Source organism: Budorcas taxicolor, chromosome 4 (assembly GCF_023091745.1).
Source record: "Budorcas taxicolor isolate Tak-1 chromosome 4, Takin1.1, whole genome shotgun sequence".
Taxonomy (NCBI): Eukaryota; Metazoa; Chordata; class Mammalia; order Artiodactyla; family Bovidae; genus Budorcas; species Budorcas taxicolor.
In genome coordinates, this window is record NC_068913.1 from 113,846,504 (window position 1) to 113,863,277 (window position 16,774).

The 16,774-nt window shown below is 61.6% G+C and overlaps 2 protein-coding genes across 2 annotated transcripts in view; one reads left to right on the top strand and one right to left on the bottom strand.

The window, feature by feature from the left end:
• Positions 1 to 469: 469 nt before the first annotated feature.
• ZNF467 (zinc finger protein 467) lies at positions 470 to 6,779 on the bottom strand. The gene is made up of 4 exons (XM_052639189.1): positions 6,746 to 6,779; positions 5,829 to 5,945; positions 4,733 to 4,846; positions 470 to 1,977 (listed from the first exon to the last, which is right to left on the bottom strand). The coding sequence occupies exons 1-4, from the start codon at positions 6,777 to 6,779 to the stop codon at positions 470 to 472; spliced, it is 1,773 nt and encodes a 590-aa protein (XP_052495149.1).
• A 5,202-nt stretch (positions 6,780 to 11,981) lies between these two features.
• The window catches only part of LOC128046812 (SCO-spondin-like), a 51,367-nt gene continuing 46,574 nt past the window's right edge, over positions 11,982 to 16,774 (top strand). Inside the window, 12 exon segments of the mRNA XM_052639020.1 lie at positions 11,982 to 12,031; positions 12,234 to 12,392; positions 12,781 to 12,863; positions 12,986 to 13,165; positions 13,396 to 13,640; positions 13,750 to 13,849; positions 14,441 to 14,599; positions 14,690 to 14,769; positions 15,064 to 15,216; positions 15,500 to 15,671; positions 15,850 to 16,090; positions 16,442 to 16,586. Coding sequence (XP_052494980.1) covers positions 11,982 to 12,031; positions 12,234 to 12,392; positions 12,781 to 12,863; positions 12,986 to 13,165; positions 13,396 to 13,640; positions 13,750 to 13,849; positions 14,441 to 14,599; positions 14,690 to 14,769; positions 15,064 to 15,216; positions 15,500 to 15,671; positions 15,850 to 16,090; positions 16,442 to 16,586 — 1,767 coding nt within the window.

Consider the following 16,774-nt stretch of genomic DNA (forward strand, 5'->3'; position numbering starts at 1 on the left):
AGGATGGGAAGGAGTGTCTGTGTGTGGACTAAGGTAGAAAAGGGTGGGTGAGAAAAGTCAGGGGTTCCATCCCCAACTCATTCCACAGCCCCAGAACCTTCGGATTGTAATTTTAATGAAACTTTCAATACACAGATCAGCATTCTTTCCCTGCCCCTGTAGAGGTTCCTGACTCAGTTCTTGGTCGGGAGTGGTCCAGAAAACATCATCTTTCCCATGGGGTCTCTTAGTGGAAGATTTGCAAGGACTCAGGCCTAAACTGTTCCCATCGAGGGTTTACTCTTAGCCCTTTCTCTGACACAGAAGGTCAAAGCCAGGTATCCTTTCCAGGCTTTTCCCCAGCAGGATGGAGAAGAGAGGGAAATGGCCACGGGCAATCTAGGCCACGGTGCCCAGGAGATGTCCGGCATGGGTCTCTGGAACCAGGGAGCAAAAGAAGGGAAAGGCCGGGTCCGGTCTAGAACGAAGCTCAGAAGAAGAGCGCGGGTGCGGTCACGTCGGTGGGCGTGGGCCAGGCTGGGCTCGAGAGGTCAGATCCGGAGGCCGGGTGGGCGGCTCCTGCATGGATGCGCTGGTGTCGCACCAGGTGGGTCTTGCGGCTGAAGCTCTTGCCGCACTGCGGGCAGGGGAAGGGGCGGGAGCCGGTGTGCACCGCCTGGTGGCGGACCAGGTTGGTCTTGGAACTGAAGCTGCGGGCGCACACGGCGCAGGCGTGGGGCCGACTGCCCGTGTGCACCGCCTGGTGGCGACCCAGGTGCGACTTGCGGCTGAAGCGGCGGCCGCACTGCGCGCAGGCGAAAGGCCTGGCGCCGCTGTGGGCTCTGGAGTGGGCCACCAGGTTGGGCCGCGAGCCGAAGCAGCGACCACACTGCGCGCAGGCGAAGGGCCGCTCGCCTGTGTGCACCCGCCGATGTCGCGCCAGGTGCTGCCCGTGGGTGAAGCTGCGCCCGCACTCGGGGCAGAGGAAGGACCGCTCGCCGGCCGGAATGCCCGGGAGCGCCGGAGTGCCTCGGGGCGCGCAGGCCAAGGGCTCGGGGGCCGCGGGGTCCACAGGGGCGCCCAGCGCGCACTCGTCGCACCCGAAAGGGCGCTCCTCGCCGCTGTGCAGGCGCTGGTGCGTGGCGAGGTTCTTCTTCCAGCCGAAGCTCAGGCCGCAGTGGGAGCAGGAGAAAGGCTTGGGTCCGGGAGAAGAGGCGGTGGGGGACGGGGTAGGGGACGTGGGAGAGGCCGGCGCGTCGGGAGAGGGCGGGGTGCGGCCGACCGCCGCGTGCACCCTCTGGTGCCGCACCAAGTGCTGCTTGTGCGTGAAACTGCGGGCGCACTGCGCGCACTGGTAGGGCCTCTCGCCCGTGTGGATGCGCTGGTGGCGGATCAGGTGCGTCTTTTTGCGAAAGCGCTTCTCGCACTCGAGGCAGGGGAAGGGCCGCTCGCCGGTGTGCGTCTTCTGGTGCGAGCCCAGGTGGATCTTCTGGCTGAAGCGCTTGCCGCATTCGGCACACGGGTAGGGCCGCTCGCCCGTGTGCGTGCGCAGGTGGCGGGTTAGGTGGGCCTTCTTGCTGAAGCGCTTGTCGCACTCGGAGCAGGGGAAGGGCCGCTCGCCGCGGTGGCTGCGTTGGTGCAGCAGCAGGTGCGCTTGCTGCGTGAAGCTGCGGCCGCAGTCAGGGCAGGCGCACGGGCCCTCGCCGCGGTGCAGCCGCTGGTGTAGCCGCAGGGTCAGCTGGTCCCGGAACCGGCGCTCGCACTCTCCGCAGCCATAGGGCTTCTCCGAGGCGGTCGGGACCCAGCCCGTCAGCGCGAGCCCACCCAGTGTTCCTGGGGCCCCTGGCTCCAGCTTATACGCGGCGGGCAGAGACCCCAGGTCAGACGGGGGAAACGGGCTGGGGCGTAATGCCAGATGCTCGGGCCATTCCGCCTCCTCGTGGGCCTCCCGATCCTCCTCCTCCTCTACCTTCACCTTCCGAATCATCCACTCGTCCCCTGAAAGGGCAAAACAAGGCAAGTCTGTTAAACCCCACGTTTGTGGCTCAGCTGGTAAAGAATGCGCCCGTCAGCAATGCAGGACACCTGGGTTCAATCCCTGGGTTGGGAAGATACCCTGGAGAAGGGAAAGGCTACCTACTCCAGTATTCTAGCCTGGAGAATTCCACGGACTGTATAGTCCATGGGGGTCGCAAAGAATGGACTGACTGACTTTCACCTGATCCTTTTGTTTGCCAATAGAACCACCACTTCCTGAAGTCCCTAAGCCTAGCTCCTGCTCCTTCCACTGGAAAGTTCCTGGGAATGTCCAAATCGGAGGATCACCCTAAGTCCTCCTCCCAGGCTCTCCAAGCCAGGGGGGTGCTTTCTCCTTGGCTTGCCTGCCTCCTTAAGGAGACCCTGCCTCTATGGTGGGCACCCCTTACCCTCACTCAGGGTTCAGTCTTCAGCTTTCACTCTGAGGGCTCAGAGGCCCATGGGAAGGGGGGCACCCCCATCTTGCTGTCCAGCCCACTCCTTTCTGGAACCACAGTCTCCCATCTGCAGACGAGCAACTCCCCTTTGTGCCCAGTGAATCGACTGCAGCTTAGCAGGCTTATCAGCAAACACCCCACCTTCCTGGATCTACTCCGCTGCCCTCAGCAGAAGGTATACAGCCTCCTGTGGGCTGGCCTCGACACTCACCTTGTTTCTGTGTGATTCACTCAGTTGTGTCCGACTCTTTGCAACCCCGGAGGCTGTACAGTCCGCCAGGCCCCTCTGTCCGTGGGATTCTCCAGACAAGAATACTGGACTGGGTTGCCATTCCCTTCTCCAGGGGGTCTTCTAACTCCTTGCCAGTGACCAGAGGCCTTTGCATCCCTTCCTGTGGTTTCTCAAAGGCTGCCCCCACCTGCTCCTACTCCCTTCACTGCTAGGGCCAGGTGGGAAATCCCGGTTTAAGAAGACGATTGAGCTTATAGGATGTGGGGAACCAATGGATGGTGCCAGCCTCTGGAGACGCAGGGAGGGCCCTCTGGGGGAAGCAGGTTTGATACAGGTTCCCCTGGCGCTCTGTCCTTCTTGAGCACTGAGATGACCCAGCCAAGAGGAAGGAGTTCAGGACCCAGACTGGGAGGGTCCATTTGGGTTTTTCTCTGCCACTAAGAAGCAGTGTGACCACGGTTGAGTCACTTAATTTTTTGAATTGAGTTTTCTTTGAGTTGAGATTGTTAGCTTGCTTAGGCGTAAGCAATGGACCGGTTCATGGTGCCTAAATGGGGTGCCATGTCATAATCTCCCTGGGGAACTTTTTAAGTGCCATCTAGGGAACCCAGGCCTATGAATCTGTTCCCTTTCTTTCAGGCTCCCAAAGTGACTCTTGTTTGAGAGCCTTGGAACCAGCTGATGGGACTTCCTTCCTGTCTGGCTCTAAAAGTCTGTAATAGCCTGGGGCTTAAACTATCACAATTAGATTTCCTTCCAGTTTCTTTTACCGATCCATCCTTTTCAAACAGCTCTTTATCATACTGTGCTATCACTTTCATTTTCTTTGTGCAACTTTGCTACCAAAGACCCATCAATAGCTCCCCATTATTTGGAGTATAAAGTCTGCTCTAGCTGCATCTGAGACTCACCCCAACCCAGTCCAACTCTCTTAATACTCCCAGGCATAAACCCCTCACTTCAGGCAAGCCAGTCTCCTAGAACCCCAGTTATTAATATGTCAACTTGCCTACTTCTAAGTCAGCCAAGGATGTCTTCCCATCCTCCAGCCTCATCCGAATTGAAGTCTACACCTCTCTCAACATGGTGCAAACCAACAAAAGCTCTGACAAATCCAATGCGTGAGGGTCTCATATAAACACGGTTGACTCTTCTACACTTCCTTGTGACATGGCTTTGTCGTTATTTGTGCTTTTCATTCTTTCTTCTAGCTCATATTGGTGTCAGATTTCAGTCTCTGGAGGGCAGACAGCTTGAGGATTGCCACCATGTACTGAGAGCCAACTGGAGATGAGGCACCGTGTGTACACTCTCACAAACCTTCACCCAAACCCTTGAGCAGAAGTTACCCTTCTTCCTTGTGAACAAACTGAGGCTCCTGTAGCCTATCCAAGATCAGCTATAAAAACGTGGAGCAGGAATTTGAACCCAGGACCACGTCACTCTACAGCCCATCTCTTTCTGCTCCACCTGAAACAGCCTAGCCTGAGTGGGCACCAAATAAGCCCTTGTGGAATAGGTGACATCACTCAGGCAAGAGGTGATAAGGCTGGTGGTGGTGGAAGGAAGTGATGGGTAGGGTTGTGGAGAGAGAACCAACTGTTTGATCACCATGGATATGGGGGAGATGCATCAAATACAACCGTTCTTCTGAGCACCAAGGTCAGTGGAGACTTGGGGGAGGGAGCAGGTCTGGGGACAATGAAAAGGTTGATCGACATCGACACCACGTGTCTTCGTGGGAATCGGTGATTCAAGCTGTCAACAGGTGTGAACATCGACTGGGGGAGAGAGAATGGGAAAGTAAGACTTCCGGAAGACGTGGAAGTGAGAGTGTATTTCTCTTTGGTAACTAGCCTCTCTGATTCCTGTTGTCTGTGGATGCAGAATTCCTGCTGGGTGCTGAAGCTCTACAGCAGAAAGGTGGCAGGGCCTGATTCATCTTGGGTTGGAAGGCCCTGGAGTGGCTTTCTTTCTACACGATGCCCGCACACCCCTGTTCCCTCCGCCTGGCCCCCTGGTGGGATGGACTGCTGGGAAGACTCACCTGGGCAGGAGCCTGTGGGCTCAGGCTTGCGTGGTGCACACACCTGGCCTCCTCTGCAGGGAGCTTCAGCTTGTTCCGTGGGGGCACCTTTCTCCGGTCTGGGGGCTTCGCGCCCTGGCAGAGAACAGGCTACCTCAAGGATGCTGCAGACACCAGAGATGGAGAGAGGTCCCCCCTGGTGCCAGGAGGCAGGGGCTTCTGAAACTCTGCCCCACACGCAGGAGTGGTCCCATATGAAACCTGCAGGGGCTGAATTCCCAGCTGCCCCAGGCCGTGCAGGTTGCAAGAGCCACAAGTGTGAGGGGCTTCTGAAATGTGTGTGTAAGAGAGTAGAAGCAAGAATGGTCCCTGTCTTGAGGCTTCCAAGAGGCCCTAGGAGGAGAGATGGGGAACTTCCTAGCTACCAGATGGGCCTCAGTTTCCAGGCAAATCACTGGAGAAGATGGGGATGTCAGAAGGCCAGGTCCACGCCTGCTTTAGGCTTCTTCTCCCTGTATCTGCTTAGCCACCTCTTTCAATCTTACTTTTCTGATGAGGCCATCTCTCACCCCTCTATTCAATCCTCCCGCCTGCCCCACCCGCAAAGCCTCTTCCAACTCTGGTTATAAGTGCATTTATTCCTACATTTGTTGTCTGCTAGTCCTCTGCAATGGCACGCCACTCCAGTACTCTTGCCTGGAAAATCCCATTGATGGAGGAGCCTGGTAGGCTGCGGTCCATGGGGTCTCGAAGAGTCGGACATGACTGAGCGACTTCACTTTCACTTTTTAGTTTCATGCATTGGAGAAGGAAATGGCAACCCACTCCAGTGTTCTTGCCTGGAGAATCCCAGGGACAGGGGAGCCTGGTGGGCTGCCGTCTATGGGGTTGCACAGAGTTGGACACAACTGAAGCAACTTAGCAGCAGCAGCAGTAGCAGTCCTCTGCCCTCACTAGGATTAAGCTCCTAGAAGGCAGGGATCTCTTGTCTCCTTGGTCACTGAGGTATCTCTAGTATCTAGAATAGCGTGGGACACTTTGTAGGTGCTCAATAAATATTTGAGGAACAAAGGAAGGAAGACTCCATCCTTAGCCAGCTTCCGTGGTCCCCACTTACCTGAGCATGTACCCAGCACTCTGTCTTCCCGGGGAGGAGACATCCGCTCCTGGGCATCGTGGGACTGTTCCCCAGGCTCACTTTGAGGGGTCATCTCCGGCTGTCCCACAGAGAGTCCTGTTACAAGCAAAAGGATGGGTGCAAGTCAAGCATGTCATACAGAAGAGGTGATCCAAGACTGTGGCTTTTCCCCTTCCCAGCCTAAAAGAGTTTTCCCTGGGGGTTAAGGAAAGTGAGGTCTCTAACCCTCACGGACAAGGGACAACCAGCTTCCCCAGCAGCCTGACCAAATATCAACCTTAGTAGCTGCTTTACATCAAATCAAGGACAGAGATGAATAGATTTAGAGAGAGAATAGATTTAACTATCCTGGTGTTCTGTTAGTACTAGCACAACCTCCAGCATGGACCAGGCAGGCATTCTTTGTGATGAACCAGAAAGGATGCTGCCCTAAAGCCCCCCAGAGCCCGTATCAGGGTCGCAGCCTCCTGGGGATGCTCTCCGGTCTGAATTAGGGAAGCAGCAGGCCTGGTAAGTTTTTTATACAGTTCATGAGGTTCTCATGGCGAGTATACTGGGGTGGTTTGCCATTCCCTCCTCCAGTGGATCATGTTTTGCCAGAACTCTCCATTATGACCCACCCGTCTTGGGTGGCCCTGCAGGGCATGGCTAATAGCTTCATTGTGTTATGCAAGCCCCTTTGCCATGACAAGGCAGTGATCCGCGATGCAATGGACATTAACTTGGGCAAACTTCCGGGAGATGGTGAGGGACAGGGAGGCCTGGTATGCTGCAGTTCATGGGGTCGCAAAGAGTCAGATCCGACTGGGCGACTGAACAACAACAGGCATGGTATGCCCTTGAAGCCTCCTACTCCGTTGCCCCCAACCCAAGCTCCTCCAGTTCTGCCGGCTCACCCACGGAGCTGAGGGCCTCCAAGGTCTCTCTCATGGCAACCCAGGGTGACTCCTCCTGGGGATCCGGCCACCGACCCTAAGGAGAACATACATCCTTGTTCAGATTCTCCTCTGCAGCTTCCACCTGGGCCCTGGCTCTGCCCAACCTCTTCCCATCAGCTAGCCCCAGAGGCTCCGAAGGGGATGTCCTCAGGGACGGTGAGGGAGTTGAGGGACCGTGGATTTCAGAAAGCAGACGCCTTTGAAGGTGAGGAGAAGCGCTGAAGCCATTTCTACAAGCTAAGCTCGGGGTCAGCTCTGGAAATCAGCTTTTCACCCCCACCTGCAGGTCACTGGGGTCCAGCACCAGCCCATCAGCGCTCCCCCCCCCACCCCCTCCTCCCCAGGGCCCTTGCCTGGGGGTGTCAGGAATCAACCGACTCTCTGGGGAGAGGGTGGAGGGTGGGAGACCTGCGGTGGGGAGCAGGGAACTTCGTCTCCTTGGCCCTCCAGCTGTCATCGCAGGAGCTGGTGAAACAGGAGCCAGCCTGGGGTGGGGGTGGGGGTGGGGGTGGGGGGCGGGCCGGAGGTATCACTGCTTGGGGCCACGAGTTGGGGAGGCCCTTGGAGAAGGGTCCTCCCCGGAGGCAGGAAAGAGCTCTTGACAGCATTACCCCAGAACCCGACCTCAAGACCATCGTCCCTCCCCCGCGGGGCTTTCCGAGGCCCGGACACCCGACCCTCAAAGCCCCCACGGCGGCTCCGGCTCCTGCGGCTCCCCTGCCCATCCCCCAGCAGACTCTCCTCCCCACCTCCACCCCACCCCCGACAGCCTCCCTGGCAGCGGTCCCTGCACCCCTCCCCTCTCCCTCGCCCTCCGCCTTCCGCCCTCTCTCCCCACGGGAGCTGGCTGGCTCCCCAGCTCCGCCCCCGGCCCCGCCCCTGCCCTCAGCCCGCCGGCTCCACCCCTCCCGGCCCGGCTCGGGTCTGCGCTCCGCTGCCACCGCCCCCCTGACCCTCCGCCGGGGCAGCCTCCGCGGCGGCGCTCCCCTCCCCCTCCCCGGGGCCCGGGCCGCCTCCCCCGCCGCTCCGGGCTCTCCCTGCCTGTCCCCCGCCTCCTCACCCCTCCCGATCGCACACTCCCTCCCTTCCTTCCCCCTCCTCTTTTCCTTCCTCCCCTCCCCGGCCCTCTCCTCCCCCACCCCGGCTTCCCTTCCTTCTCCTCTCCTCTCTTCACCTCTGTTCCCTCCCCCTCCGAGGCCCCGTCTCCCTTCCCCCTCCTCCTCCCCGGCAGCCTCTCGATTCTCTTCCCTCCGGAGCCCCACTCCCCAGAACGGACCCCACCCCCTCCCCGTCCGCTCCCCGAGCCCCCCCCCCTTCTCTAGCCGCCCCCCACCCAAACCTCGGGGTCTGCGGCTGGGCCGCTCACTCTGGCCCCTGTGCCCGGCGCTGCGCCCCCCTCCCCGGCCCGGCCTCCCAGCCCACCTCCGCGTCCCCTCCCCTCCCGCTCGGTGGCCCCCTACCCCATTTTTTTGCTCCCCGCCGACTTCTCAAGTTCCCCCCCACCCCAATACAGGGATCCCTCCCACCTCCCCGCCCCCGTGTGGCCCCGCGCCCCGGCCCTCGCTCCTGCCGCTCCGGGCTCCCGGGCTCACCTGTCAGCGCCCTTCTCGCGCCCCTCCCGAACACCGGGTCCCCGCGCCTCCCCTTCCTTGCCTTCCCCCGGGCCCCCTCCCCTGAGCCTTCCCCCTCCTCTCCTCGAGGGCCTCCCACCCGTCCCCCACTCTGGACCCCCACGCGGCCCCTGGTCCCCTGCGCCAGCCCAGCCCTCCGGGTCGGTCTCTCCGCTCTCCCCGGAACCCTGACCCCCCGACCCCAGCCAGGCCCTCCTCCTCCCCCGTCTCAACACCCAGCTCTCCCCCGGCCCCCTCCCCTCCTGTGCCTTCGGGGCCCCCCTTTCCCAGCCGCCCCCCCCACCCCGAGCTCTCGGCGCCCGCACCCCGGGGGCTGTCACCTGCACGGCGCGGGCGGCGGCTGTGGGTGCGGCGGGAACCGGCCCCGACGCGGCCCCGACCCGGGCGCCCGGTTCTCCTGCTCCCCCTCGCGGGCTCTGCAGCTCGGGTGCGGACGGCCCCAGAGACTTGACAGACTGACAGCCCCGAAACTTCGCGGGGAGGGGGAGAGGAGAAGACGCGGAGGGAGAGGGAGCGGGGGAGCGGCGGGGGGCGGGGGATGAGGGGAGAGGGGAGGCGGGTCAGGGACCGGGTGCCCTGTGGGAGGCGGGGGTGCCCAGCGGCGTCCCGGCGGGCAGGTGACGGTCTGGACCAACGACGGCCCGCGGTCGGTGCCGGAAAGTGGGAATGTAGGAGCGGGGAGGGAAAGGGAAGGGAAGGGAAGGGAAGGGAAGGGGTGGGGGAGAGGGATGGGGGAGGGGAGGAGGGAGGGGAGGACGGGCACTCGGGCGGCGAGGGAGGGCGCTGGCAGGCGTGGAGGGAGGAGCCCGGGGAAGGTGGCGCGTGGGGCGTCGGGGGGTGGGGTGGGGGAGGAGGTGAGGCGTTGTGGGGAGAGGAGGGGGCCTGCTCGGGGGAGGGGAGCCAGAGTCTGGGCTGCGGTCTTTGAATCGCGAGGTCCCGCCAGGAGTGCGTGTGCGTTCGCTGCGTTCCGGCGGCCTTGGGGATCGAGTCCCCCGACTGTCGGTCGGTGGGGTCGGTCTGGGAGGCTCCGGCCCTGTCCCGCTCTCCAGCGGTTGCCGCTCGGACCCACCCCGATTCGTACCCGCTCCCCCCACCCCCACCCCACAGTCCTTCGGGGCCGCGAGGCGAGCCCGAAGGAGACCAGGCGCCGGCCCCGGTGCCTGCGAAGAACTTGACCTTCAGAGTGGAAATGGGGGTCAGGGCTTCCAACTAGGTCACCTGGGACAAGGCAGGGCTGGTGGGGGGAGGAGGTTCAGGGGTGTGGCCGGAGTCGTGCGTTGTGAAGGCCTGAAGAAGCCAGGGCATCATCCAGGGGAAGCCCCTGCCTCCCCCGGGGGTGGGGTGGGGTTAGTCCCCTGGGCGTGATGGGCCGGAGCCTCCTGGCCGGCTGGAGGGATGCCCTCAACCCTCAGAGGTCCCTGCCCTGGGCTGTGATATTTCTCTGCAGCCTTGCCACTGGGACACCCCAGTCCCTGAAAGCTCCCCATATCCCATCCTTCTCCATCTAAACTGTGGGCTGGTTCTCCCAGGCCTCCCTCCCTAACCTCCTTCTCCAGTCTCCTCAGGTTCCCTAAAGCAGGGCATGGGGAGGGAGGTTGGCTCTTGGAGCAAAGAGCAGGCTTCCCTGACTGTCCCCACCTCGTCACCCGGAGGGGATCCTAGGGGACAGAGAGGCATGGTGAGCCGCAGGGCCACACCAATGTTTCTTGATGTCTAGGATGAGGGAGACAGGGACAGGGGGTACCTGGAGGAGTGCAGGGTTCCTCGAGGTCAGCTGTGAAGGGCCCTTCTACCTTCCCTTCTGGATGCGCTGCTGCAGCCAGCAGGGCCGGGCCTGCTCTCTAGACTGCAGGATGGCCCTGGGAACAGAGCACACGGCTGTGTGCCTGTGCAGGGCCAGAGCACCCGCGAGTATCCTTGTAACACCTGCAGCAGAGTGTGAGCGCGTGAGGTGCCGAGGGGTGTGTCCAGGTAGGCGTGTGTGAGAGCTGGGGACAGCTGGGTGTCCAGGGCCTGACCTGGGACCTTTCCAGAGACCCCATCCAGGAGCTCCTGGAGAGATTCACTGCATTCCCTCTTGGCCCAGAAGAATGCCTGGCACAGCTCTGGTTCCTGGCAGCCACCTCCTCCTCCCACCACCACACACACATATCCCCACAGGTGCAGTGACTGTGTGGGATGTTTAGAGTCAGGCACATCAGGCCTGGGGGCTGGAAGGTTATGGAATACCAAGCCCAAGCCACTTTCTGGCCTGGGTGTCCTTGGGAGCTGGTAACCGGTAACCAGGATGTAACCAGGATCCCCCTGGGGACTGGTAACCAGGATGTAACCAGGATTCCCCTGGAGAGAGAGCTGCTGCTGGCTTCTAACCGGATGCTCCGATTATTCCAGATTATTCCATCCGGTTGCCTGGCCCCCAGGGCTGGGAGAGCTGTCTCCAGGGGCCCTCTGCCTCCTGCCGTCCCCCCTTCCTACCCCAAGCACTGTTCTTTGAGGCTGGCTGTCACTGCCCTGCCTGAGCTTCCTGGTTCTGGATCCCATGAATCCTAGGGGACCAGGGTGGACCCAGCCGGCCACACGTCATCACCCTCAGTAAGAAGTCAGACTGCACAGAGGGACCCCTGGCCCCAAACAATCCAACCACCCTGGAAACCCCGTTCCTTCTGCTCACCGACCCTCATTTCTGGAGTGCCTGGTTTGTGGGGTCGAGGCGGGCAGAAGATACAGAAAAGGGACAGGGGAGAGGCTCACATACTCTGGACTTGAGGGCTGGAAGGCCGTGGCCTTATGACTCAACCCTGGTATGGGGTCATGGCTCCCTTTGAGAATCTAATAGAAGTTATGGAACTGTCATCAGAAAAACATGCACACACATAATTTCAAAGTATTCATGGAGCCCCTGTCCCACCCCCCATGATTTCCTGGAGGCCCTGAGGTTTTTACTAGTAAGGAAACTGAGGCCCAGAAAGAGTGTGGTTTGTCCATGTCCACAGTAGTTGGTGGTAGGGCCTGAGAGTGTGGGCTGTCAGAGGTCCAGAGTATCTGGCTGTGACCCCTCATTACACACACACACATACCAGGAAGGGCACTCTTTCCAGGGAGTGTGGGTTACCAGAGGCCCAGAGTGTCACACACACACACACACACCCCCCCCAGGAAGGGCACTCTTTCCAGGGAGTGTGGGTTATCAGAGGCCCAGAGTGTCAGACACACACACACACACATGCACACGCACACGCACACACACACACACACACACACACCCCCAGGAAGGGCACTGTTTCCAAGGAGAGTTGGCATTGGAGGGGACCGTGCCATGTGTAGGCAGGTCCAATCTGTTTCTGGGCAGCTGGTGCTCTGGGGCACAGGGCTGAGATAAAGCCTGCCCAAGCCTCTCAGGCCTCACCCTCACTGCCTCAGGCTGCCTTGGACCCTCGAGGCCAGGCTGCAGCAACCGCCACCGTGTGGGGGCCAGGGAGCCCTGGCCTGGCCTCTCTGCATCCCTCCCACAGCACGGCCTCTGCAGAGCCTCAAAGCTCCCCGACAGGTGACCGGGGGTCACCATGCTGCTCCCTGCCCTCCTCTTTGGGGCAGCATGGGCACTGGCTAATGGGTAAGGAGCCCACCTTGGGGCCTTCTCCTCCTGCCCTGAGATTAGGACCTTCTGGGGTGGCCAGACTCCCTCCTCGTCCCCCTCAGCCAGCTTAAGTCAGCCTCCTCTTCGGTAAACTCTCCCGGGGAGTGGGGTTGCGGAACAGGGCCTCCCGGGCAGAGGGGAATGGTGGCCGCAGCTGTTGGTCCCCGTCCGTGGGCAGGCGATGGTGCGAGCGGACAGAGACCGTCCTGGTGGAAGAGGAAGTCACCCCCCGTCAGGAGGACCTGGTGCCCTGTGCCAGCCTCCAGCATTACCAGCGCCGGGGCTGGCGGCTGGACCTGACCTGGAGTGGCCGTGAGGGGCTCTGTGCCGTCTACAAGTGAGCAACGAGGAGCCCACTGGGCTGGCGAGAGCACTGGGGTGACCTCCTGAGAGCGGGGGAGGACTTGGGGGTGGCCTGGAGATGCAGGCGTTTGGCAAGCAGGTCCGGGGTGGACTCAAGGGGGGCCGAGTGGGGGAACGGGGTGATGGATGAGTGGGCACATCCGTGGGCAGCACCAGGCAGGGTCAAGATGCCTGCTGCCTCTGCCTGCCCCTCAGTCCGCCTTCCTGAGATCATTTTCACTTTGGAAATTGACACCAAGAATGGAAAATTACACAATAAAGCCTCTTAGAGAGCAGGTGACCAGAGGCGATGTCCCAGGCCGTTCCCAGGGATGGGGCTGAACGCTGCCATCTTGTTCCCTCCCCTTGCTCCATGGACCCAGACCCCCAGAGACCCGGCCTGCTGCCTGGAACCGGACAGTGAGGGCCTGCTGCCCAGGCTGGGGGGGCACCCATTGCACCCTAGGTAAGTGTCCAAGATCAGCTCAGATCCAGGGTTTCCTGGAGGCAGCAGGCTGCCTGGGAAGGGAAGCCAGGTCCAGGCGGAATGTCTGGGTCCGCCCCATTCTCTCTTTCCGTCCACCGCAGCCCTTGCAGAGGTCAGCCCTGAGGGCCACTGCTTTGCCACCTGGCTGTGCAACCCGGGGGCAGGCTCAGTGAACGCCTCTGCAGGAAGCCTGGAGGAGTGCTGTGCCCGACCTTGGGGACACAGCTGGCGAGATGGCCGCTCCCAGACCTGCCACCGCTGCTCCAACCACAGACGACTGGGTGGGTCCCCAGAGTTCCAGCCTGCATGAAAGGCACAGCCCTGGCCAGCACCCCCTCCCCGACAGGCACCCCACTTAGAATTCTTGAGCTCTGGGTCCCTCTGTGGAGCCCACTGCCCTCTTTGCTCAGACAAGCCGCCTGCCACCTTTGGTCATCATTGGTAACAGTGCACTGACCACCTCTGCCCCCCTTCCCATGCTCAGAGGTCACTGTTAGTGTATCATCCCCAGGCAACACGCCCTCCCCAGCCATCCTGCAGCCCCTGGCAGGGGCCGTGGCCCAACTCTGGAGCCAGCGCCAGCGTCCCTCGGCCACCTGCGCCACCTGGTCCGGCTTCCACTATCGCACCTTCGACGGACGCCACTTCCACTTCCTGGGCCGCTGCACCTACCTGCTGGCGGGCACAGCTGATGCCACCTGGGCTGTCCACCTCCAGCCCAGGGGGCATTGTCCCCAGCCTGGGCACTGTCAGCTGGTGAGGAGGGAGATGGATCCAGACACAGAGAGGAAGCTGGACACAGGAGGAGGAGGGCCACTGACTTTGACACTTCCTCGACGTGTCACCACCCCCCTCCCCCCCGCAGGCCCGGGTAATGATGGGACCAGAGGAGGTGCTGATCCGGGGTGAAAACGTCTCTGTGAACGGGCGGCTGGTACCCGAGGGGGCGTCTCAGCTTCTCCCTGGTAAGGCGGGTGGGCACCAGGAGGTGGCCCAGGGCCCCATTTGCTTCTCTGGGACAGTCTGTCCATCCTCAGGGCGCGGGTCAGAGGGCAGCTGAAGTTGGGCAACTGGGTGGGCACCCACAGCTGTTGGGAGTCAGCATTTGGAGATGAGCGAGCCCGCTGAGATGCCAGGAGGTCGTGGTCCTCATCCCCTAACCCTGCAACCCGCCTCCTCACAGGGTGACCTGGGGAAAGTCCCTCTACTCACCCCTGCACCCAGGCCTCAGAGGCAGGGCTTTTGTGCTTCTAGATGGGTCAGGCTCCTCCCAGAATTCTGTCTTGCTTGGGGTCTGGGGAGTGAGGTAGGGGTGTGTGTGTGTATGTGTGTGTGTTGTAGTTTACCTGTAGTTTATTTTCAAGAGCACATCCATAGTGTTCATGAACTTCTCAAAAGAGGTCTGTGATGGGAAACCAGTGGCTTCTGCTTTAAAAGGTATAGGGTGCAGAACTCTCTAGAATAGTGAGAAGCCCTTTTCTCCTTCCCAGGGCAATCTGAGCCCCGGTGTGATGGTGGGAGGGGTTGGACTGTGACTCCCTGCTTCTCCTGCCCAGGGCTCAGCCTGCAGTGGCAAGGGGACTGGCTGGTGCTGTCGGGGGGCCTGGGGGTTGTTGTGCGGCTGGACCGGTCCAGTTCTGTCTCCATTTCTGTGGACCGAGAGCTCCAGGGACAGACGCAAGGCCTCTGTGGGGTCTACAATGGCCGGCCTGAGGGTGAGTGGGGGTGAGGTTTGGTTGCTGCTGTGGGGAGGAAGGGGAGACAGGAGTTCCCAGACATAGCTGTTCTGCCTCAACCTCCCCCAGATGACTTCCTAGAGCCTGGCAGGGGACTGGCTGCGTTAGCTGCCACCTTTGGGAATTCCTGGAGACTCCCAGACTCAGAGGTGAGACTGCAGTGCTGGGTTCCCTCGCTTTCTGCCTGCTCACCCACCTGCTCACCAGCAAGCTTTGGTTCACTAGCTAGTTATCTAACCTCCTGCCTGTGGATTCACAGTGATCCTGGTCCCCCACATCCACTTAGGCTTACCACTCTGCTGCCCTCCACAGTCCCAGGATGTCTGGGCTGGTAGCCATGAGGGCGGGGTCTTGAACCAGCTGCCAGGGCAATGGCCATTTTCCTGATGTCCTGGTTAATATCCCTCATCCTGGCTCCTTGGCCTGACTCTGATTGTCCCCAGCTTGGGTGTCTGGATGCAGTGGAGGCAGCTCAAGGCTGTGAGGACCCCCTGAGGGACACAGAGACGGACACGGAGGCTGGCCGGCTTCGGGCTGAAGCCCAGGATGTGTGCCACCAGCTGCTGGAAGGCCCATTCAGAGAATGCCACACCCAGGTATGGATGGGGGTGTAGGTGGCATCAGGCATTAGAGACGTGAGGAGTGCTAAGGCCGTGTCAAACGGGGCCCCTGGTCCTGCCACCAAATTGCTTTGGGGCATGGGTCAGGGCACCCGCCCCACTTGCCTGATTTGATCTCTGGGAGATGAGACAGCCCCAATATGTTGTCTCTAAGGTCCTTTGCAGTGTTCACCGTTTGATCCTAAAACAAGGGCGTTTGAGAAGCAAAAGGAGGGAGGCACTGGATGCTGGTTGCTGAAGGGCTGTCTTGTCTTGGCAGGTCCCCCCTGCAGAGTACCACGAGGCCTGCCTCTTCGCCTACTGTGCTGGGGCCCCAGCGGGCAGTGGGCGGGCAGAGCGGCTGGAGTCCGTGTGCGCCACCCTGGCCAGCTACGCCCAGGACTGTGCCGCGCGGCGCATCGCAGTGCGCTGGAGGAAGCCCGGCTTCTGCGGTAGGGCGGCTGCCTGCCCGTCTCTGCCCAGCCTCTGGCCTCCCCTCTCTGTGGAATCGGGGGATTGACCGAGGGCCCTCGAATGGCTCCTGTTTCCCTGAGGTGGGGTTCCACCAGTGGGCTCTGGCCGGAGGCGGGGAACTCCTTGGGTCTTACAGCCCAGCCCTGTACCCCGCAGAGCGCCTGTGTCCGGGGGGCCAGCTGTACTCCGACTGCGCCTCGGCCTGCCCGCCCAGCTGCTCGGCAGTAGGCGAGGGAAGCGAGCGGAGCTGCGGGGAAGAGTGCGTGAGCGGCTGCGAGTGCCCGCCGGGTCTCTTCTGGGACGGGGCCCTGTGTGTGCCTGCCGCCCGCTGCCCCTGCTACCGCCGACGCCGGCGCTACGAGCCCGGGGATGTCGTGCGCCAGCTCTGCAACCCGTGGTGGGTGCGTGGGCCTGGCGGGCCCTTTCGCGGGGGCTGAAGGGCTACCTGTGGGTCCCTTCTGACCCCTCTCTTATGCCATCTGCTCTGCAACCTGCCTCCGCTTTGGGAGAGCCTCCTTCGCAAGTGACCTGTGACCTCTCAAGTTATAATTGACCGTCCTGCTTAAAAACCTAGCGGGCGACCTCCATCAGCGGACCTCTAGTCCTAACTAGAAGGCTGGGGAGGGAGTGCCGGGGGATCAAAGTGTTGGGGGTTTGGGGGTGGGAGTCTTCAGCTCGGTACCGTCCCCAACCCCGACCCCCGGCGGCGCGGACCCCGAGCGCCGTCTCTCCGCCCCTGTGCCCACAGCGTGTGCAGGGACGGCCGCTGGCTCTGCGCGCAGGCGCCGTGCGCCGCCGAGTGCGCGGTGGGCGGGGACGGGCATTACGTCACCTTCGATGGGCGGAGCTTCTCCTTCCGCGGCCCCGCCGGTTGCCGCTTCAGCCTGGTGCAGGTGTGCAGCGCGGGCAGACGGCGGGAGCGGAAGCGTGGGGTCGTGACAGAGCCCTGGGGGCCCTCGTAGGGGTGCTGATGGGGGTGAGGGAGACTGTAAGGAAACCGCTGAATAAACGAGACGGCCGTCCAGGGAATATGGCAGCCGCACACCCCGGAGCCTGCCGGGTTCTCGCCGCCGCATCAGGT

Coding starts and splice junctions, on each gene's coding strand:
- ZNF467 (XM_052639189.1), bottom strand. CDS start 6,779: ATGAGAGAGACCTTGGAGGCCCTCAGCTCCGTGG. Junction 5,946..6,745: donor GGAGGCCCTCAGCTCCGTGG/GTGAGCCGGCAG, acceptor TGCTTGTAACAG/GACTCTCTGTGGGACAGCCG. Junction 1,978..4,732: donor GCCCACAGGCTCCTGCCCAG/GTGAGTCTTCCC, acceptor TTGCCCTTTCAG/GGGACGAGTGGATGATTCGG.